This window comes from Cyrtonyx montezumae, unplaced genomic scaffold (genome assembly GCF_038088225.1).
Source record: "Cyrtonyx montezumae isolate F1298 unplaced genomic scaffold, pur_monq_1.0 scaffold_4, whole genome shotgun sequence".
NCBI classification, from domain to species: Eukaryota; Metazoa; Chordata; class Aves; order Galliformes; family Odontophoridae; genus Cyrtonyx; species Cyrtonyx montezumae.
The window spans coordinates 2,710,743-2,735,075 of NW_027072045.1; the positions used below are offsets into that span (position 1 = coordinate 2,710,743).

Genomic DNA, 24,333 nt, shown 5'->3' on the forward strand with positions numbered 1-24,333 from the left:
CCATAGCAGCAGTGACCATTCTTGTCTGCTGCCAAAAACTGTAAAGAAACCTGAATCCATCAGTTTGCAAGCAGCTGCCAGCCCTCCTGCCCCTCTTCTCCCCCTTGCTCCTCCCTGTAAGACTCTTCTGCAGCCAAATATATTGGTGGGTTGGAGTTAGGCAACCTGGAAAACCTTTGTAGCTCCTCCTCAGACTTTTTGGTGAAACAATGGCTCCTTTACCCCCGCCTGATGGAGGTCTGCCTGCCACACGGTCCCTTCTCCTCTGCCCAAAAACCCATGGCTGCCAATATTTACCATGATCCACAAATGCAAGTGCCTCACCGAGTTCATGCTTCGCTGTGTTTCACACCCTCCCCTCTCACTGCTCCACATCCCCTCCATATGTTCCACTTGACCTCCCCAAAAGTCACGTTCCACACCATGAACATATTTCAACCCTCACATTCAAATTAAAACACAACCCTGACACTCCAGTGTTCACAACCCGTTCCCAGCTCGCTCCAAGACACTTTCCAGGGAGTGTTTCCCAGTGGTGCACAGAGCTGAAACCCTGACAGCAGCTCGGTGTTCCTCCAGCCCCACCAGGTTTGTCACCACCATCAGATGGCCTGGACCCTGCCCAGGCTCCTCTGCTGTTATCTGGAACAAACCATGCTAACACTGTCTCACTGACACCTCATCTCAATTCAATTCCAAGTGCAAAATACCCTTTATTCTCTTCCTGGTGAATTATCTCTATTTCTTCCTCCTCCTCCTCCTGCTGTTCCAGCTCTGGAAAGCACGAAGCCTACAGAACGCCTGGCTGTTATGCTAATGGTCTGAAAAGAAAATGCTAGCCTTGCTTTTTCTACAACATAAAGAGAATAGAAAGCAGATGAAGATCTGCTGATATCCTATTACATAGAAAAACATTGATAAATTAGAATAAAATTCCATGTAGACCTCCTATCATCTGTCTTCTTAAGATGCCCTGTTGTTTAAACAACACTTACAGTCATTCTCTATAATAACTCAGGAAAAAAAGTACTTGCAAAAGATCAGTATAGCCACCAGCTTACATCTCATGCCAACAGTCAAACAGAGAGCAAACAAAGAGCTCTGATGGCTGGCTGACAGACAGCACTGGGGATAATGTTCTAACACAGCTATACTGTAAGTAAGAAGATAGTGGTTTTACTGAGCACACAATGGTGATACCTATGGTAATATACAAGAATGTTATCAACTTTCTCATTCCAAAAGTTTGTAGCATTCAGGCTGTGCCCCATACCAACCCAGTCCTCACTGTCCCCTCTTGGAGTTGACATGGGGATGGGGGTTTCTGGCAGTGACTTCCAATCTCTCTCATCTCCTCCTCTTCCTGACTTCCAGGAACTGAAAGAAGCCTAGTTTCATCCACTGGTCAATGGGACAGAGTCTGACAAAAGCACGTTGGTTATCACCAATTAAAATTGCCCACGTAGCTGATTTGGGATAAAGAGGGAAATAAATAAGCGATAAACTACTGAATCTACTTACGTTTTCTTTTTAAAAGTAAAATGTACTTCAAATGAATCTCAAAATAACCTGTGTTAAGTCCTCAATTCACTATTACCCATCGGCAGAAATCAGCGTTTATTCCCACTGCTGAGCTTAGCAAAGTCACTGCATTGTACCAGAGTCTGTTGGAATGACAAAGCATTAAGGACAGCACATGGAAAGAGAATATTTTCTTGGTTTGAATCTAATTCAAGTCAATAATTAACTCATTGGCGGTGGGGAGGAGTAAAATAACAACGGTCACTTGTTGGGGGAAGTCAAGTGAAGGAAGAAAACAAAGGCAGAATTTAAATCACAACACCTTTAAAATCTTGTAGAATTATGCTAATCTGCAAACTTCCACTCAAGGCACAAGCTCTATGGTCACGCTTCCTTATCTTAATAAATCTGATAGGAATTTTAAAATATATTTTTTCCTTTTTTTTCTTTTTACAAAATTACTGACTATAGAAAACAATGGTTTTGCAATTTTTAATTGAATTCCAATTTCAATCCACAATCAGCAAATGAGAAAAAGAAACAAAAAACACAAAAAAAAACAAGAAGTGTCTTTCATAGTTTTACCCTAATAAATGTACACAGGCAGATGCAAAATCAAGCAAGTATATTGCTTGTGCACGTAAATGGCAATGTTTCAGCTCAAACAAACATAACGTTCTCATTCAAAACTGGGCAACCAGTGAGCTAAAGGCTGGCTTTTTGGTTGCTGACTTGAGACACTTTGTTCTGAACCAATCTGTCAATACTTTAGGAGCAAAAACACAAAACCAATAATATTTTACCAGCCAACAAATCCGTAAGTGGAAATTAAACACAATAGAAGAGTGACTCAGAGCTGTTGGATAGGAGGGAAATTCTCTATTTTAGTTTTACAGTTTACTCAATAAATAGTAATACATTTACAGTGTAAGTGAGGTTAAACACTGCTGCCAGTAGGCCAATGGAGACGCTAACACACTCTTCCAATGAGAGGGATCTTTTTCCACATTTGCTTGCTGTCTGTTGGCCAGGCACCAAACTTCCATATTCACAGGAGTATAAAAAGCAACCAAAAAAATATTCCTGCAGAGACTATTAAAGTGTCGTTTTTAGTAATAGGACTACATAAATCATGGTGACGTCCTCAGTTCCAAGATCTACAAGTGCTTGGCACTGCTCCCCTTGCAATCAAATCCAAAGAGTTTGTACATACAGGTTCCGCATGTGTTATATTCAAGGATATCCACCTCATTCTGTCCCATTTTATTGTGGAAAAGGTCTGAAATGGGGATTTAATATTGTCTAAAATTTAATCGGAACCCCTGTATTTAAATGACATTTTTGGGCAAGAAGTTACCTCCTTAAATTTCCATTGCTGTTGTAAACTATTGCTGCCAATACCAAAGAAGAAAAATGGAAGAAAAAAGAGCATTGTATTACCACTGATACCACTAATTTATATAATTTATGCACAGAAAATCCTCCTCCTCTCAAAGATTTAATGGGAAAGCTCTGAAGAGTCCCTGTATTAGCAAGGCTTTATTAAGGTTAGAGAATATGTAACATGGTATTTACTGCTTTGCTACAACACATTACCATAAGCACAGAACACAACGTATAATTTAAACCAATAGCAAAGTTCTCATTGATATCTGACAGCAGCTTATCCTCCCATTTACGAGAAGCACTCATCTGCAGTGGGCGTTTCTGTTATTTATTATAATTAATCCCACTGTATTATGTTAAAAAGTACATCTGTTAAGTCCCAAGGGCCTGCTAGAATCACAGAATCATGAAGGTTGGAAAATACCTCTGAGATCCCCCAGCCCAACCCCAACCCAGCCCCACCATGCTCACTGTCCACATCCCTCACTGATACCTCTCCATGGTTTTATCTCAACACCTCCTGGGAAGGCAGCCCCTCCACTCCCTGGGCAACCTGTGCCAATAAAGAAGGAACGGCAGCAATCTGAAAAGACAAACAAGAAGCCCTCTCAGAAAACAGTGTAGCACTCTATGAGGAAGAAAAGGTCTCACCCAACAGCAAAGCCCAGGTCAAGAGTGCATGTGGTGGCCCTGAGCACACGTGAGGTGGACCTACAGGAGATGTTCAATGAGAAGGTTCAGAGCAGGTGGCACAGAGGGGCAATAGGGAGCAGGACAGAGCAGGTGGGCATCCTGAGGTCACTTTAAGGACTAGAGAGGAAAGCTCAGAAACTTGCTCTGGAAGAAAATGGCAGTCACAGCAATGAGGCACACTGAGCAGCAAAGAGCTGCTGCGTGGATGTCTGAATTCACAAAGGCAACACTATCACGCTCCCAGCCCAGCCTTTGGCTGTGTTCTTTGGCCTCCTCAGTTGCCAGGGATGCTGGCTGCAGAATGCTGCTGGGCTGGTGCTACACAAAGAGGCTCAAAGTGCTCCATTGGTACCTGGCTGCAGATCAGGATAAAGCTTGTCCACAGCCCATTTCAGTTTAGACAAATCATTTAAATCAGTTAACAACTTGTTCTACTAAAACCTGCACAATCATGAAACGAGTATTAGCTTTGTTGTATCTGGGTTCCAAACAGCAAAAATTCTTAAGTTGGTAACTTATTTAAGCATTTTCCTTTCCACAACAAGTATGAAAAAGTAAAAACAACAACGAAAACAAAGGTGGAGGTGCAATCAGAAATTCAAATCTGTTCAGTCACAGAATCATAGCAGAGAAGGGCATGGGTTGCAAGTGACATCAATGATCATCTAGCTCTGACCCTGGAGAGCAAAAAAAAAATAAATAAATTAGTGCACCAACTCTTCTGCTTTGAAGACAACAAACCTACACACTGTAGCTGAAGAAATCAAAGAGAACATACTGCTACTGCATATGAAAAATGAGTAGCAAAATGCAGGATAATAGCAGTTCACCTTTCCAATTTAAGTCATTTAAGCTGTGTTTTGAGGAAAAACAACCTCTAGGACTGTGCTCTGTTAGTGCCCTCAGAACATTTATGTGCTATTGACTGATTTCCACCACATTTGAGTGAGGCAGAGATAGCAAGTTCACAAGGATTTCATGAAATTAAACGAGGAAGGATGTAACAGAAAATCAGATACATCGTCAGGTGCCGAGGGACCCAACCAAGGTCACAGAGGGAAGAGTAGCTCCATCCTCAGCCAAACACAAACTTAACTCAGCATCACCGAGCACAAAACCCAGACTCCTGTCACCTTCACGGGGATGGCGATCAATCAGCAGTGTCCCCACGGATGGCTCACCCGAGGCAAGATGTGCAGCACCAATCCATCACCTTTCCCTCCACCTTCCAGGGCTGCTCCTCCAGCTTGCACTGGGCTTTGGCCCTCGCAGTGGGCAGTCTGTCAGTCCTCGTTGCCAGCCACGCTGAGTGCCAACAACAGCCTGTTCTGTGGGCAGCACGTAACTCATCTCACTTGGACTGAGATATTCCGGCTGCTGAACAAAGATGTTTTCTCCTACTTTGTTGGTTTGCTTCTGCAGCTGTCATAAATGCATTAGCAGCACTGTATCCCAAAACGACGAAACAGGAAAAATCTGTGCGAAAAGGAAATGAGTTTTATTATATTACTTAATACAGAGAAACCTTGTTGCAGGAAAAGCACAAAAGCATTATGCTCGTAGTGTGCTTGTCAAGGCATTATCAATATGTTGTCCAACAAAAGGCTTTCCTTTGGAGCTAAAGCAAAAAGTGTTGTTTAGTATTTGTGTTACAGGGCAGATGGACAGGGTTGGGAGCCTCTGTTTTGTTATTTCTGCGTCCTAAGAATTGGAGTTACTTTACATCAGTGCTTCCCTCTTCTTGCTGATGTACTTGAAGTGTTAGAATTGACATCTTTCTGCTTTTCTTTTTAATGCATTAAATACAGCTTAGATTTTTAATTGCAGCCTTGCAGGAATCCCAAGCAGAGTTAATACACTCGGGACACAAAAAGACACTTTGCTGCTTTCTAAATCAACACACTCGAGCTGCTGGCTGCTCCCAGCCATGCAGTGCCAGCTCTGCTCATGGGACGAAGCCTTTGTGCTGGGATTAGCAGCACTGAGCAGCCCAGGGACAACAACACATCCTGCTCGTGGGTCAGCTCCACTCTCCTTCCCTGTTATTCTGCAGCAGCAGCAGCTCGTGCTACTTCAACAGGCTGCTTAAGTGCAAGAAGTGCTACTGCTAGACATTTGTTGGGTCAGTCAATGCTATTCTGAAGTTTGGAGTACGTTTTGGATATGTTTTCTTGAGTTTCAGTGCGGTACAATCAGAGAAGCTGGTCCCCAAGACGGCGCATCAGGTGAAGCTTTCAGCTGAAAAGCTGGGAAACACTGATCCCAAAGCAAGCAGGAATGGATTCCCCCAGGTTTACAGAGCCCGTGTGACCTGTCAGTACAAAGTTCCCCCTCCACTGCTAATGTGGTTTTGCTGGGAGTGGCACATGTAAGAAAAATGGAGTTTTTAAACTCTTCTCCAGAGAGCCATTGCATTTCGGAATCACTTGACAGCAGTGATGGTGAGGAAGAGGAGATACTGGCGTATGGAGAAGATTTAGAGCTCAATCCTTTTGATGGCTTGCCTTACTCTTCCCGTTACTATAAGCTCATGAAGGAAAGACAAGAACTGCCAGTATGGAAAGTGAGATGTGCCTTCATGGAAAGTTTGCTTCATCATCAAATCGTGATTGTGTCGGGAGGTGCGAAGACTGGAAAGAGCTCCCAGGTGAGTGTCAAAAAATACTCCACTGGGTTTTTATTTTTAGAACATCTACTTCTCAGAGTTACTATTCAGATTTATTTAATAGCGTTGCTACTGTTAATACTAGTAGCATAGATTTTCAAATCAGAAAAAGAAATGCATTCAGCTTACGGCTCACTGCTACCACCCTTCATTTACAACACATGCACCAGTATCAAGATTTACGTTATACTGGTGCCTGTTTTTGGTTAGTGGTGCTGCTATTACAGAAGATGCAGTCAAATATAGTTGCAAAAATATATACAAATGCACACTTAAATAACTTTCCACGAGCACTTGCAAGCAATTGATGTTTACTTGCATTGATCCCTTACAAACTGTTTTACTCACCCAATGTCCTTCAGGCTCCAGGGCACTGAAGAACAACACGTTTCAGTTGGTGATTGTGTAATGCAGTGTCATAACAAACAACCTCAAACGACAACTTTTTACATTTTAAATGCTAGACTTTGAAATATTGAGCCCATTCTAATCACTGGCTAAGGAACACTTGTATAAGCTCCTGTCATGATAAGTTCAGAACCAAATATACAAATAACCTTGGGAAAATTATGTATAGAATAGTCTTATATCTATCAGTACATGCACTGTAAAATCTTGTTTTGATTGTAGAATACATCACATCTCAACTTCAAAACCTACACTCCCACTGTGCTACGGATCACGTCAGATATAATCCTTCTCTACTGAAGTTAGTGAATTTCCACTCTCTTCAGAGAGGCCACAGCTAAAATACTTTAGGTCTTACTACTCAGCAATAAACTGTGCCTTCGACATTCTGCTGGCTGCTATTTTGTTCAGCTGGAGACTTTTATCCTCCTTTGTATTGACTAAACTCACCATTTTATCCTCTTTTTGTCCATTAGAACACTGAACTCTTAGCGGAAACAGTAAACTCTGCAGTAACTGTGTTGGATTCAGTGCATATTCTTACTTGGAAAGTGTGGTTTGATTTTGATTAATGCTATATCAGGAAAGGCATAGAGAGAATTTGCAGGAAGGGCATAAGAGAAGGTGAAGTTCATAGGGAGTTAAGGGCTGAAGCCAGCAGAGCTGTTTTCAGGGAGAATGCATGCCCCATGGTCCTTCTCACACTCCAGCTAAGAGCACATGTTTTTTGCAGGAGTGCACAGTTTAGAGAGCTAATGGTAAAACACATCACTGGAGCCAATATCCAATAGGACTATTCAAGTCAATTGCTGTAATAATATATATAACAACCTAAATCTATTAACCTAGATAGCAGAGAAGAATTTTCAAGCAAAAAAATCAAACATAGAAAAATGTATATACTGCCTGAAACCTGGGATATTTCTTGGAGTGAAAAATCTGTCCCCTGTAATTGACTGCCATTTAGATAAAACCAACAAGCTACTTACTAACAAGAATCAGCACTGCAGCTGTCCTAAAACAAGGTTAACAAGATGTAACACACGGCTGGCAATCGTTTAAACAATTTTATAAACATACAGAAATAAACCAGATGCCAGCTTAGTGGTTTAACTAAAATAATATTTACCTGACACTCAGGTGGGCTCCGTTCTCCCGTGCTTCTCCTTTTGCATTTCAGTCCCTGATAAGAGGTTTTAAGGCTGTCCTTGCCCACTGCAGGTCCCGCAGTGGTGTGCCGAGCACTGCCTGGCTGCCAGCTGGCGGCACGGTGCGGCGGTGTGCTCCCAGGCTCACGGGCAGGTGGCGGTGCGGCTGGCCCTGCGCGCAGCCGACGAGATGGACGTCAACGTGGGCCACGAAGTGGGGTACTTTGTCCCGTTTGAGAGCTGCTGTACAACAGAAACTATCCTCAGGTTGGTGTGTTTCTCGTCCCTAACTCATACCTTCATTGTTGACCCACACGGTCAACCCAACCCAACGGTTGGAAGAGATTTGAAGGCCCGTGGAGCTCCATCCCTTGTGCTGGAGAGTTTACAATTAATCAGGAAAAAGTCTGGAAAAGGTATTCCATACTTAACTGTTGTAGAAATGTAAATGGGGTAATGCTAGCACCTGTGCAACACTTCACCACCTCAGTGAACTCTGTATCATTCCGCTCTTTCTTTCTCTGTCTGCCAGTTCAGGAGTGTTCACAGCCACAATAGAAAGTAAAGCTGGAATTTATAAGCAGTCAAAACGTTGGTTAATTGAAAAGGATAAAAAAATCATGGCAAGAGAAGGACAGTAATAGAAAAAGCACTGAGGATTTTTAGGGGATAAGAAACATACTTAATGTATTAAAAATAGGCAGAGGATAGCAGCGCAGGGATTCAGATTCTGAGCCGCACTGAAAGTTCCTCAATATGACAAGAGTGAACCACAAAATTCCATCCACTTCCCAGCCACGCAAGCTCCCATGATTTCTGGTGCAAATCACAGCACTCACCACCTTCAAAAAATCAAGCTCAGCCACTCTTCCCTCTGCGTGCCCTTTCTCTTTATGGAGACTACATGACCCTCACCCTGCAGAACCTCCTTCTGTACCTGATGGGAAAGCAGGATGAGTCCTATCCTCATCCAACATCCTCACCCACGTGTCAAAACCTCAATCAGGAAGATTCAAGGTCCTACTGAGCCACACAGCAAAAAATAATATCCTTGAAAAAGAAGCAAACAAACCTCTGAGTAGCAGGAATAGAATCATAGAATGGCTTCAGTTGTCAGGGACCTCCAAGATCACTTAGTCCTATTTCTCTCATCTAGTTCTAGCTCCCTAAATAGTTATAGGAATAGAAGCAGGGAAGGCTTTATGGTGTGAATCAATCTCTTACCTTGTGGATGGCACACATCCTTTGTGTATGTATGCATACCTTCAGTTCATTATCTGAAAGCACTACTTTACAGCACAAGGATTAGTTACGGCATGCAATATGCTTGTAAATTTTGGAAGATGAAAAGAAAGGTAAGTTATGATCTTAGGGGTGAATTATTTCTTCTTTTGCCTTAAGCATTCTGTTCTTTCAACTATAGTGCCATTTAGCATCATTGACTTGCACTGAGTTTTCAGACACTCAAAAAAGAATTTATCTTGTAGAGACTGTAGTCTGTAAAAGAGATAGTATCTGTTCTTACCAAAATTTTCTTGTTAGAACAGGAAGAGCAAGACCCTGAATTAATTTTATGTAGTCAAACCTTAATATTCCACAAAACTTTGCACAGTTTTCTGTTTCTATGGCACAGATACTGTACAGATGATATGCTGCAGAGGGAAATGATGTCTGCTCCACTTCTGAACTCCTACGGAGTTATCATTCTGGATGATGTGCATGAAAGAACTGTTCCCACCGATGTGCTGCTTGGTGTTCTTAAACACGTCTTGAAAGCGAGACCAGCCCTGAAGCTGGTGATACTCACTGCCCCCCATATGTCCAGCAAGCTGCAGGACTTCTGTGGCAGTGTCCCCCTCATCCAGGTGGAAAATGAGCACCAGGCAGAGGTGGTGTACTCCTGCAGCATGCCAAAGGACCATTTTCTGTCTGCACTGAGGCTGCTCTTTGAGCTACACCATACGAAGGAGAAGGGTGACATAGTCATCTTCCTGGCATGTGAACAAGTGAGTGATTGCCTGGCTCCAGTATTTACGATTTCAATCAAGAAACAATTCTCATCTGTGTTTTCATATAACCTATAAATAACTTGTTGCCATTACGTCAGATCTAGGACACTGTCAGTAGTTTTTATCATTTCGTGTTTTGTCTGCAAAGATATTACCATATACATAATGCTGTATATATCATATTATATATATATCAGTATCATACCAGTTCCCAGTGTGACTCAAGCAAGAGCTCTGCCCAAGCACTATGCCCAGAGGCAGCCACCCCTGGGGACACAGCCACATCCACAGCTTTGGGTCCAGCTGGAAAGGGGACACCAGTGGGGCACTGGAGTGTCTACTACAGAGCTCCCAGGCCTGCTTATATGGCAATTTTTTAGCAAGCAACCCCTCTCTTCAGACCAAAGTCATGAATGTGGATGTATCCTACATGTCCCATATACATAAAGTTTAGGGGCCATTTCATAATTTTGTATTCTCAGTGTCCCCATACTACACTGATGCACATTTGTCTTCCCCTGGAGGTTGGTGCGGATATGATTAAATCTAGAGATAAGTGTTTAGAAAATTACACAGGAGAAAAAGACATCTCAGGAAAAAGCACAGGTTTTCCCTGTTCTGCAGCTGGTACAGTTGTCAAATTCCCACACGCAGCTATGATCAGTTTGGGGTTTGTCCTGTAATAGTCATTCTTGTAATATTTAAAAGTTATAGTTTGATGAGTGGTTTGTGTTTATTTTAGAAGTGAGTACTTTATAATTAAATGATGGTATTTATTTTTCATATGAATGAGAAAAAAGACAACATTCTCGTTCTCCTGATTACAGGACATTGACAAAGCCTACCAAATGATCAGACAGGAACAGTCTAATTCAAATCCTGACCTTGGAGAGCTCATCCCAGTTCCCTTATACCCCACAAAAAACGACTTAATTCCCAAACCAAACCAAGAGAAAAAGAAATGCTACCAGAAATACAGAAGAAAAGTGCTACTTACCACAAGCTTTGGAGAATCCCTGGTTTGGATTAAAAATGTAAATTTTGTCATCGATGTCGGTGTGGAAAGAAGAAAGGTTGGTAATGTTAACCAAAGCCAGGATGCCCAAAATGAGACGTGCAACAAATTGTTTTAGGGAAAGGTGCAGATTGGTACAAATAGCTTCTAAAGAACCACATATTTTTCCATACTCTCGTGAGCCAGCTTCTATGTTTTTAATGTTTCAATTACTAAAGTTTAAATATTTTTGATAGACATCAGTATGCCTTCAGTTACTTACATAAGAAGCAAAATATCTTTTCTTGGCGACCTGATGGTTTAGGAGATTAATCTCACTCCTTATTTCATTAATTCTTGCACCAGCAGTGCAATGCCACAGATCACATAATGCAGAAGGATGCTCAGACAAAACCATGTCTTTTAAAAGCTGCCTTTGCTCCTTTGGTATATCCGTTTCCCAAGTAGCTCGAAATACTTCCATTTACTGAAGGAATTCATTCTGCATCTTCAGTTCTTGTTTTCCACCCTATTCTGGGAAGAACTGGTGTAGCTGCAAAACTGGAGTTTATTTCACTTAAAAAAACTGAGACTGAGTCCTAAAGAACGAGCAACTACACAGGAATAAATTGCTCTGTGTGTTGGAAAGCTGCACTACTGCAGCTGTGTTGCTGTCCTAGCACGTCCTGCTGGGCAAAATGGATATCCTAGTCATAGGCCAAAGGATCAGGGTACCATTATATAATCCACTATTGAATCGCCCAAATAGAACTGAGGTGTTCCTACCATTTTCAAGCAGGGATCATTAATTTGATGAGCCTTGAGGGTGAGTTCAGGCAGAACCTTGGGAACTTACACTGCCACTCACTGCCACTGCAAATAAAAATAAAAGTAAAAAAAAGCACATCTAACACTGTCATTTTTAAAGGTCTTCATTTGGGGGCTATACAATAACTCAGCCTTAAGTCAAGGGAAAAAACATTGCCATGCTTCTATTGGGCAGGAACAAAGGCCGAAATGCAGTTTTCAATAAGGTCGTGTATAACACAGTTATTTCTGAAACCCCAGCTGTTGTTCCAGGTGAAGACTGAAAAAAAATCTCAGTTCCACTTTGGACTGATGCCTGAAGCAGAATCCAGCACCTGGGATGGGAACAAATTGGTTTCAGCACAGCCCCGATGGCTGTCATGTCACCTTTATTAGTTACATAATTTTTACCCTTTCTATTTAAATACTTTGTCATTACACCAGAAGCTCAGTCCTCTAATATTCATTTCTCAGCAAATCAAATGTACATTCAATCCACGTGGCTGGAAGTTAGCTCAGTGCAGTCAAGGTTTTGTGCAGAAGGGAATCCCTCTGAGGTCTGGTGGGCAGGATACATGATGAACATTCCCTGTGGAAGATAGATTTGTCCCTTGCATTGAAGCACAGTTTCTCTTTTTGATTAAAATTCTGCTTAAAGCAGACAAGATCAAATTAGATGAGTTGATCAGAAAACTGCCTTATCCAGCTATTGTCTGTACAGAAGCTTTTTGCCATCACCTGGTGGCTGGATAAGTGAGGGAATCAGCTCCTGAGTTCAATCAAAATAAAAGAACAACTAGGGAAAAAACAGAATGGGCCCTTGGACATGTTTATGACAGTCCTTGTGCCCTGTGCTGAACTGACAGGCTTCTTTATAAAGACAAAACTCTGGAATTATGGAACAAAATGTTATCAGACAGAACTGGGATTCTGTCATTGGAAGAAATAAATAAGCTTTTCTGATGCTTTTCTTAGTGATACCATAGATATATGTTTTATGCTTTAGTAAGGTACATTTCTTCAGAAAAAAACACCTACCTTAGATTATAACCACAGAGCTACTGCAAAACTTAAGCATCTGTCAATTTATCGGGGTGTTGACTGCTCTCATTTCCATGCTGGTGAAATATGAGCTATAAGGAGAAAGTGAACTGTTAATACACATTGTGTACAAGAACCTAGACAAAAATTCAATATAGACCATTTAACACATTTGTAGTCCTTACTTGTCTGATGCTCAATGTCTCTTTCATTCACAGGTGTACAATCCTAGAATCAGAGCAGACTCCATTATAACACAGCCAATCAGCAAAGCCCAAGCAGAGATGCACAAACAAATTCTGAGCACGTCTCCATCAGGTACAGTTATCAGCCCAACATTCCAACCCATCAGCCTAAACTGTTAACAGAATCATTGGGACAACGCTAAGAAAGAAAAAAAAAAAAAGTAACATTCCTAAAAACTCTTCCAGGGAAACTCTTCTGTTTGTACCCTGAAGAATTCACATACAAAGAGATGAAACCAGATTTCCCAGCCAAAATACAGGAATCCAACCTAAGCAGCATGGTTCTCTTCCTGAAGAGGATGGATATAGCTGGCTTCAGACACTGCAACTTCCTAAGCAGGCCAGGTAACGATGCACCAATTTTCCATATGTTTTACATTACTTTTCAGGTTATTTCAGGATTAATTTTGCCCTGTTATTCACAGTACTTTTTTATTGAAGTACTTGCAATATCCCTGCCACTTCATTACTGCTTACCTGCTGGGACGGCTCATGGTGCAGTAGCTGCCCTTCAAAAAACACTTCCCAGTATGAACCACGTGCCCTGAAAAAGACCATGATGTATCTGAATGGAATTCAGATTTTTTTATTTTACTTAAATCGATATTCCAAGTATCTTCTCATTGAGGTTTCACACTATTTTCCTGAAGCCCACAAAGAAAATCTGTGTCCCATGGTGCAAGGCATCGTACAGAAACCAAACAGAATATATTCCTCTAATCAAGAGTTTACAACCCAAATGAAGTACCATCGTTAGCTCAGAGATGCATTTAGAGGAAATCAGCCTTTATCCTCCAGCATCTCCCACCTCAAATTTACAGTGAGCTGTTCCTCAAGGACAATATTATCAATAAAATAAACTAGATAGGGAACACTCTGAATTTTGAAGCGAGACTGCGGGTAAAGCAGTTGCTGATTTTCCATTTTATTTTATTGACTTCACATTTTGGGTCTTTTTCCAACAGAAGGGTATTCTTCATTCTGACCTACCACAAAAACTGGGCACCTCTGAGTACCACTGCAAACGTGTGCTGATCTGAAAGCAATTAAAGCGAGGGAAATAGCACTGAGCTCATTGCTTTGGGACCATGTGACCTGTTGCTTTTCCATTTATGACAATTCTCTAGTGCCAATAGGAATTCCTATACTGTTCTCCCCTTCCTCATACGCATGCATGGAATTAGAACAAGCACACGTCCTTCACATGTTGTGCACCCTCATTAACCACGACAAGGTTCGATTCCCAGCACTAGAATTGTAAGTGGAATTTTTAATTGATGTTTTTTCTGCTTTTCCCCCATGTCTACCCACATAACAAAAGCACACCTAACAGAAATGTGAGGTACATTGCTTATCTGGAGATGGATAAGCATCAGGGAATGTTTTGGCCTTGCAAGCATCATCCCATGTGCTGAATCAAGAAAATCTTTGTGGAAAAGGGAAGAGTTGGCTTCCCCTAAATTTTAGAAAATGTTTCATTAAAAAAATCAATTTAAAAAAGTCTAATGCACTGTAAACTTACACTAGGAAACACGTTCAGCATTTCTGAATTTAAAAGCACAATGGAGTGAGAGTTGTTTTTCATCAAGAATGAAATGCTGAAGGGACCTCAGGACTTCAAAGATGTATGAATTTCAGGCTTTGTCCATTTCTGAGTCAGTACAGCCCAAGAAAGGCTCTTGCTGATGTGTACACAATTGTAAAGGGATTTGATGAATGCCTTTACCCAGATGGGCATCAAATATAAAACGGTTGTTGCTAACAGATGAGAAGGCCAAGTTCAAGGTATTGAGAAGTTTGAGGACTTACTGAAATTTACAGGGAATATCAATGCATTGTTTCAACAGAGGAAATCTCCCATAGACACTGCAGGGGTTAACTGAAAGGGGATGGGAAAGCCTGCAGAAGCTCCCAGTCCTCCTGTCATAAGGACCCATAAGATTAAACGCCTGAAACACTGTTAATTGGACAACCAAACTCTTCCCAGTTTATCCTAGGACAGCTTCAGCTGTATCCCTGCCACAGCCCTCTATCCAGGGCTTATCACAGCCACCCCACCAGAATGCAGGTAGCAACAGCTACCTGCTGCTAGGTATGTTTGAGAGAAAGTGAGAAACAGGACTGAGCATGTAAGGATATTTGCAAGGGATTCAGCTGTTTTATGACATCAGTTGACACAACTCAAGTATATGTCACACATCTGTGGTCTACAAACTGCAAGGGACTTTTGCAGAAAAGGTGAAGGGAATGGCCTCCAGAGATGGGAAGTATGCTCAAATGCATTTCCTTCACACATTTGATTTGCCTTTGAGTAAAGGGAGCAAATGCAAAGCAGCCACTCACTCATACAGAAGCAACAAGCCATATGCTTCCCATGCACCAGTTCTGTGCTACCAACCTTCTCAAGGTTTGTTTGCAGTGGAGACAGATGGAGAGAGGTGCAATCTTGCCAGTCCACGGTGATTTTTTCCTAAACCAAGTAATGCCTTCGCTGAAGCAGGACAGTAATGTACAGCCATGAACTGATGAACAGGAAAATCAAAAATACACTGAAATTCAGTTTTTAAAACAATGACAGAAAAAAAACAAAAAACCACAAAAGAAGATGCACAAAGAATTGAAAGAGAAGCATTTCTTCAGTCCATTCCCTGCACGTGGAGCAGAGAACACAGAGCAGATCAGCAAAGAAATGACATCAGTAAAACATTTGATTCCTGTTCGACAACAATGTGCACAAGATTATTTTTTTTCTCCTGCTCTTCCAGGAAAAATAAAAGCAGGGATTAACTCTGACTCATTACTGCATTATGAGAGCAACAAACATGTCAGGCTTGCAGCTGCTACGTTTAATTCATGCTATAATCAAGATGAGCAAATGCAGCAGGCTTGTTACCCTTTTTAGAATTCATGAGCCATACGAAAATGTATTTGGCACTGCAGTTCTGAAGTGCATTATATGAGTTCCTGTGCCACTGTAATAGTGATGTCTGTACATTTTTATCAGTTAATCAGATCTAGCTGTTATATAATGGAGAAAAGAACTCTTTCCCCATAGATGGCTGCAATATTGCATCTTTTTCCCACATCTGGAAAATCCTTATTGAAATGACAAAAATCAAAATAAAGGCTAAGTTGTGTATCATGTCCATACAAAATGTGTTCAAGAAACGTTCAGATGTGGTACTGAGGGATATGGCCCAGTGTGGAAATATTGGTGGCAGGTGGAAGGTTGGACTGGATGATCTTGGAGGTCTTTCCAACCATGGTGGTTCTATGAAATCGAGGTGAAAGCAGTCTGTGGATACTGCATCATCATGACATCATCAGCAACTTTCAGGTTGACATTTGAGAGCTGTGCTATTATAACTCCAAGAAGGTATTTCTAGAATATCCATAATACTGAACATTGTATAAACACGGCCAATTTCATCTCGTTTCAGAGACAAAATTTGTTTCTGTTGTTTTCATTAGGAAGAGTCTAACACAATTCTTGAAGACAAATCATGAAGTTTAACTAAACAGAGAGCACTTGGTGGCAGATTCGTTCCATCAGTTCTGTTCTTGATTTTTTTTGGATGTTTTAATTTCTGAATTTGATGGATTAAAAAGCATTATGCATTGAATAATGAAAAGCTGTTTGGTCCCTGTGCTGGCTGTCCTGCAGAGACCATCACCAGACCATGTGAAGTGACAAAACGAGTAAGGGGAAACGGGATGCCTACAGCCTATGAGTTCAGAAAAGGGATTTTAATGATCAATTATAATGCTATCAATTCCATAGCAATTTTCTTTATATCAGAGTGTCCCAGTCTCAGCTCCAACTTTCTACCAGTTACGTTGGCACCCATTACAGCTTTAACTTTCTAACTTCTCTGGAAATAAAATCAAGAAATTCTATCTTAAATGCTCAGATATTCACACAGCAGTCAAGGAGAACACAGGACCTGTTGTCAAGCCAGGCCCTCCAGATCAGCACAATCCACCAGCTGAACAGACATTAATGATCATGAAACGTACCACCTTTTATTCCTCTCTTCAATAGTCATTCTTGGTACAACTTTGGGCAAATCTCTAAATCAGCTGCTTCCTGGTGCATCAGTGGTAATACCTTTGTATTCATGTTATCACACAGTAAGGGCTTCAGGTTCTGACCTGTAGGATGAGATACTTTCCTGCTCCTGAAGATGCAGCTGCCTTTAGGAACAACTCTGCTCACACTGAGCATTGGGTACTGAGACCATCAGTTAAAGTCAGCTTGGAAGCCTATATGATTCCAATGCTGTCAGTAACATTAAACAGCTTATTTGCTTTACAAAGCCCCAGTATGATGAGGAGCAGGTGCATAATTAAACAAGATGAGACAAGCCCTGAGTAATCCAACCTTAAGCAGCCAAAGAACACAGGCAAGGGAGAGAAAACATGGGAAAAGGGAATATCTTTCCCACTTGCAGGGGTGGGCAGCTGCTTATATCCTGGCTTGGCGAAGGCAGTTGGCCTCAATAGCAGCAGCTTGTATTTTGTTAAAAGAGGAATCACAGCATAAGGAACTTTCAGGCAAAATTTTGCTGCTTTTATGATGTTTTTTATCGATTGCATGCCTCAAATTGCAGAGTACTACTCCAGTTTGCACTTTATTACCCTTCCTTCACCTGCTTTATCTACCTTAACTATCTTGTCCTTCCTAACAAAATAAAACCCAGGACTTATTCTATTTATTTAAAAACACTGAGAGCAAAATTGCGAAGTAATTTGTGTGCACGCATCTCAAGGCAACTAATTCTTGGGCATAAAAATGCAAATTACTGATGCTATCAGGAGATTGAAATTGACTGCCATGTAACCGTATACTTCACAACCTATGGCACAAACTGCTTTGCTGACTTCTGGAAATTAGTTTCCCATGGTTTCCCAGTAATTACTCTATGTCTGAATGACAACTTTAATCTCCCTGTATTTTCAGTCGCTGATAACTGTTTACTGCCACTTACACTTATTCTGCATCAGATGCAACTTTTCATTTCTTTAAACATCCCAAGTATTTGCTACTCAGATGCTACAGCCTTAGCAAGGGAACACCTGTTATCATGCCAAACCCTGCCTGCCTGATCATTTTTGCCACCATCTTCAGCAGGACTGGGGTTTAGCTTCACAAAGCAGAAGGAAAAAATACCAAACAGATCTTAAACTGAAATAAGGGGAAAGCATCTGCAGCAATAGGAGGGGAGCTGTAAATTTAACCAAACTGGCACCTAGAAGAAACACTGATCACTACTACTATGAGTAAAATCTGGAATAGAAATCTACCTCTGAAATGAGCTAGGAGCTGTGAGTCATGCTGCCCAAGTGCCCACATCTCCACCAACGTCTCTGAAGCTCCAATTACTGTTTGGAGGTTTGACAAATTCTGCTTCACTCTCAGACCCTCACTCTCTCTTATCCCTAACTCACCTCTGCTGTAGCTTCCCAGGGAGTTGCACAGCTTCCCTGTGTCTGTGGGGTCAAAGGGATCCACCTTCATCAGCAGATTTTCCAGACATCTTCTCAAGTTCTTATTCTAATCACTGAAAACAGAAATGTGATGAAAAATAGTGGAGGGAAAAAAAAAAGAGTGAGAGAGAAATTCAGTATGATACCTTGATGAAAAAGGAGAGTCTGTCAGTATCCTGTGCTGGCTCCTGCAAATGCCATCTCTTTGTCTCGTGAGGAATGTAACAGAGGAGACTTAATGGGAACTGATGAAAAGGGAAATTTATGTTGGTGCATATCAGCCATTTTCTGTATCTGCTGATCTTGTGGGATGTTGATTTTGTTCACCCTCACGCATATGAAGAAGATACAGCTATGATTTGGAGGGGTACTCACGCTCACAGAGTGAGTTTCATAAGCCACTGATAGAGCTGATCCTTCAGCAAGCCTTCAAAAGAAGACACACAGCCCATATCAGCCCAAGCTCCCAGCAGAGCTCCACTTGCAGCTACCTGCAATGTGAAAACAATCCCTTCAGTCCCCCTTCTCCTGTTGTCACTGCTCAGAATTCCTCATTCAACACAACTCAGAACTCTGTCCAACTCCATCTCATACACGTGATCCTTTCTTGCTTTGCAGCCCAAATTCACCCAACTGCTACTACTTTTGTCTTTTTCCCCCAGGTCTCTCACTCTACCTAATTACATTCCCAAACTTATTTTTTCTGTCTCTCCACTTTCACTTCTCATATAGGTTATAAGGAAATTACAACCCTCAGTAGGGTAAAATGGAACATTTCCTTTGTGTGAACAGCAAGAAAAGTACAGCCTTTTGCTAGGGGAAAAAAACTGATTTCCAAATGCCTGCCACTTCTGCTCAACCATCAAAAACAGCAGACACAAAAGAAATGTGTATTCTCTGAACAATTTTGGACGACTTGCTAAACATCAGTCAGGAGTCAGTATTGACTTTTAGACTTTAAGAACTTTTGACTTTAAGAACAGCTCTGATAAGACAAAAGATGGAGCTATTTCCAGCCCTATAATCACTACCCACTATCAATTGACAGAGGCTGAGTTCTAGGAAATATACAACTGAAATACTACAATGAGAATGAAATCTTTCCAAAGGAAATAGACAACTGAAACGATATTTAATCCATTCTCAAGAACTTGAATGATCTTTCCTTTTTTATTAGCTCCTGAAAGCCTGATGCAAGCTCTGGAGGACCTCGATTACCTAGCAGCCCTGGATAATGATGGAAACCTCTCTGAATTTGGAATCATTATGTCAGAATTCCCCCTGGATCCACAGCTGTCAAAATCAATTCTGGCTTCCTGTGAATTTGAGTGCGTTGATGAAATGCTCACCATTGCAGCCATGGTAACAGGTACTCCCAACTCACATCTTGCTGCATGGCTCGTGCCACCTCCAAATCCACACATACTCTTCACAAAGCTGTTCAACAGGAGTAAATCAAAGGCAAACTTGTGTGATTCGTATCCTACTTTTTTCACCTGAATGAGTATCTTTGGCCACTCAGGTCCAGACTTTGAGCATGCAGTGAAACACAAATAACAGATTTATCAGTAGCACTCCACTTCCATGCTTCAGATGTCCCATTAGCTTTCAAACCTTTTGTCAGTAAGCATACACACAACGTTTCTTCAAAACAAACTTCATCTCATTACATTCACGTGAGTTTGTTACAGACTGGAGCAGTAAATTCGGGGGAATTTCTAATTATAAATAATGTTGAACTGTTGACTCTGCCTACAGTGAATATCCTCAGCACAGGGAGTGCAGCAAAGCCTTAAGCAGCAAGGAAATCATGAGTGAACAGGAAACCAAGCTGCACTAATCCATCTCCTTACAGCACAGACTGTTTTTATGCCCCAGATGGTTTGATTTTTAGTTTGTGGGCCTTAACATGATAAAATTGTGAAGTAAATAAAACAAACATCAGCAGCTGAGCAAAGACAATTTAGTTTTTTGAAAAGCTCAACCATCTCAAAAGATGCAATTAGGCATTGCATAAGTACACTTGCTTCCTTTCTAAGGTAGACTACACACTTGGATTGTAGATAGGTTGGACCGTGCCATTACAAAGCATTTCTGGCACCAGGTGGGAGAAGGCTGCTCACCTTCTCCAGTGCTCATAGCAAAGATTTACTAAACAAGAGTTTGGAGGAAAAGCCACAATAAGTGTGAATGCAATGTATTCAGTTCAGCAGTAATCCAACACAGGAAACTGAGAGAAAACAGAAAGCAGTGCAGCTGCTCACCAGAGGGCCTTGTTGGTGCATGAGTTTTAATAAATATTGGCTTCTGTGTTGCTTTTTTTTTTTCCTAAGCTCCTAATTGCTTCCTGCACGCACCTTCTGGAACAGAAGAGATTGCTCTTACTTGCTGGAGGAAATTCTCACACCCCGCAGGAGATCACTTCACTCTTATCAATGTCTTCAACGCCTTCAGGGAAGCCAGCACAAACTCCACAGGCCAGTGTAAGCATGCCCATTTCAGAGCACTGAAACAAAGCACACTGCTAACACGTTGTTTGAGTTATTTTTAAATGGAGCACTCATTGCTGGCATTTGATTCATGAGCACTTTTGGAACGATTCTTTGTAGAACTGTAAATTTGCAGGGAGAAGCATCACCTAAGGAAGCAGCCCCTGGAAAAAGAACACTGGTTAATTAACTAATTAGAAGTAACCTAGGACAGCCTAGCTTATCCAGTGTGGATACGTAAGCGGCTGATTAGCTGTCATTTGATGTGCCACTGTACAAAAGCAGAAAGACCCTTCCCTTCTGTCCTTCCTCCTCTAAGTGCACACAACCCAGGTTTAAGGTGTGACATGACACGAACCCAGTCTTGACTTCCCAGCAGCCTAACAGTCACTTGATTTTATCCCTAGTGAATAAAGAAAGGCTTAAGGGAAGAAATTAGAAGTACAGCAGACAGGAGGTCTTCAGAACATTTACCTGAGCTCATCTATCTTGGTCAGGTTCACTCAGCCAGACAACAGTGCTCAGGCACTGGAGTGGTGCATTTGTGTATACTAAATTAAAACTGAAGATAATGAGACCTGTACTGTCTGGCCAGTTCAGCTATCAACTGGAAGGATCAGAAAATGCTAAAACAAACAAACAAGTTTGTCAGGGCCTCTTCAAGTGAAGGAAGTACAGCTCCTCTGCTCACAGGGACACCCAGTGCCTTTGTGATAGAGGACACGGGACTGCTCCACGTTCAGTAATGCTGAATGCTGGAGAGGTCCAAAAGAAATGTTCTCTTAACAGCAAATGATGATCAGCAACACTACCAGTCTGATTTCACCACTGTGTCCTGGCCTGAACCCAGAAAAACAGGAAATAGAGTTGCAACTCATTCTTTGTAAAACTATTACTTCTTACAGACCGACTGAGAGATTTTTCATGTCTCGATTCAGAAAGATATAGTTAAAATCTGATATTACCTAAGGATACCACGCATTGCCCGGTCGCTTTACAAACAAGAGCAATGAGCCCAAGTGTCCAGATGGCTTTTGATAACAGAATTTTGGACAGCTCTGACACAGCCAGTCGTTCCAAAATGCTTTTAATCTCTTTCACCAGTCAACAAGCATTTTACAGAGCAGTATCTCTGTGAGCAGCACCTATCAGGAGGACTGTGCTTTAAGCCAAAAAATACTGTTCTTCCCTCCACAGACCGCAGTAATGAAAAATGGTGCCATAATTATTTTCTAAGCTGTTCTGCACTGAGGATGGCAGAAATCATCAGAGCTGAGCTAGTAGAGATCATGAAGCGCATTGAACTTCCCATTTCAGAGCCAAACTTTGGATCACAAGAAAATATACTAAGCATTAAGAAAGCTCTCCTATCTGGTTACTTTATGCAAGTAAGGAAATATACTGTGCTTCTATATCTGCATTGTTAACTTACACAGAAATGTTAGATGATGTAGAATTGTTCCACAGAACTTCAGTTAGGTAATGAAATCTGATCATCAGCTACACACGAGACTGACTCCTCCGAACTACATTACACACAGTGCATTTTTTAGTCTAATTCTTTAAGAATACATCTGCTTACACACAAACCCTTCAAAGCCCACTGCCCAGTTGATGTACTTACTCCATACTGCCACCTTTACCTGTTGGGGATAGTTTCCCTTCAGATACACAGATTGACATTTTCCTCAACAGCCCCTAGTTTCCCCACAGAAATTTGGGAAGAGGTTTGGCCCTCCGCATGCAGATACTTGAATACAAGTTTGATTTCTATGTATCCTGTACATTCAGCTAAGTAATGGGTAACTCTTTTCATTTTCAGATTGCTCGTGATGTAGATGGCTCAGGGAACTACTTAATGCTAACGCACAGACAAGTAGCCCAGCTTCATCCTTTCTCATCATATTATAACACCAGGAGGATTCCTGAGTGGGTTTTATTCCACGAGTTTAGCATCTCAGAAGACAATTCCATCAGAGTGGTCTCTGAAATAACACCCAATCTGTAAGTTAACAAAGGTGAAACCATTTCTTCACTCGTTTCTCTGCCACAAAAGAAGAACTTAAGTCAGAAACAGGGTAAGGAAGCATGTGCACATTGAGAGCAATGCTTGGAGAAGAAGTCAACCTGTGCCCTCTCCTCTCCCTTTCTGTTGTTATAAAAACAGCTATCTTCTAGTTCTGCTGAGAAATCATCCCTTGCATAACTGTAAGGGTAATAAAAACAAAATAATTTTAAATCGGGATAAGAGAGAAGGACAATCTTCATACCAAGTCAAGCAGGAGGAGCTGGCATCACTGAAGTGGTGAAGAAGGTAGCGTTTGTCTTCATGCAAACTAGTAGATATACGTGGAATAAATTTTCCTTCTTTCTTGTCCGTATCCTCTGCCACTGTTTACCGTGTCTTCATGCCTGTTTTTATTCAGAGCATTAACTGCACTAGAGCTCAAACTTACTAAAAAGGGAAGAACTGTGCCCCCCTACATCCTCACTTATCCTTTTAATGCAAAATAAAACATTTCTTACATCAGCCTTTTGTTTTTCCTCAAGTGAGCCAATCTGTTGAGGTACTGAGTGAGCCTCAGTGTCTGCTACTGTAACTGCTTACAATTCATCCACTGAAAAAACACCGTTCAAGATGCAGAAGTTTCTTGAAAGGTAAAATACAGAGCAAAAATCAAGCAGAAGTTAACACATCTGTGTACTTAGCAGATTCACCTAGCTGGAAAGTTCTTTGTTCCCTGAAAAGCTCTTTTCCAGCAAATCTTTTGCTCAACGTGTTAACGTGCCCAGACAGCTCAATCATTCCATACCAAGTGTTTACAAATTCAAAACAAGAACAGTCATTTGTCTGCAAAAACCTATTTGCACTGAGAATACACATTTCACTGTCCTTGCTATTCTATTTTAATGGTTATACAAAAGCCATTTTCCTACTCATATTGAACCAAAAGCACGTTCAAACCCAGAAAAATTCCTACTTAATGCAATCTGCAGCACTGGGAACTGAACTACAAGTAGTTCACCTGAAATATGATCAGAGGACAACAGGTCGTACAATCCGACTGAAAACATAAATCATGGTTTTTGGTTTTAAATATCCATTTTGTAGCTGTATACTACATGTTGGTCTTTCTTTTTTTGTACCAGCCTGATAAAAGCCTTCCAAATTCAAACAAAAAATAATAATAATGTTTTCTTACTTCCTCAACAGGTTTGTGGAGCTGGCACCTCACTATTACTTTAGCAATCTTCCTCCTAGTGAAAGTAAGGATATTCTGCAGGAAGTGATCCATCACCTGTCACCTGTTTCGACCATCAAGGAGAAACAGAAAACTAACAGTGACGACAAAGAAAATGAAAAATATCCCCAAGCTCCCACTGAACAGAGATGTATTATTCAGTGATTTTTAGATTGAAGCATCACATATTCAATAAGT

General features: G+C 41.3%; 1 protein-coding gene across 1 annotated transcript; it reads left to right on the top strand.

The window, feature by feature from the left end:
* Window positions 1–5,977: 5,977 nt before the first annotated feature.
* Window positions 5,978–24,300, top strand: DHX32 (DEAH-box helicase 32 (putative)). The gene is made up of 11 exons (XM_065746977.1): window positions 5,978–6,247; window positions 7,895–8,088; window positions 9,455–9,827; window positions 10,658–10,903; window positions 12,891–12,990; window positions 13,104–13,262; window positions 19,582–19,773; window positions 20,738–20,887; window positions 22,091–22,281; window positions 22,716–22,897; window positions 24,108–24,300. The coding sequence occupies exons 1-11, from the start codon at window positions 5,978–5,980 to the stop codon at window positions 24,298–24,300; spliced, it is 2,250 nt and encodes a 749-aa protein (XP_065603049.1).
* Window positions 24,301–24,333: the final 33 nt, after the last annotated feature.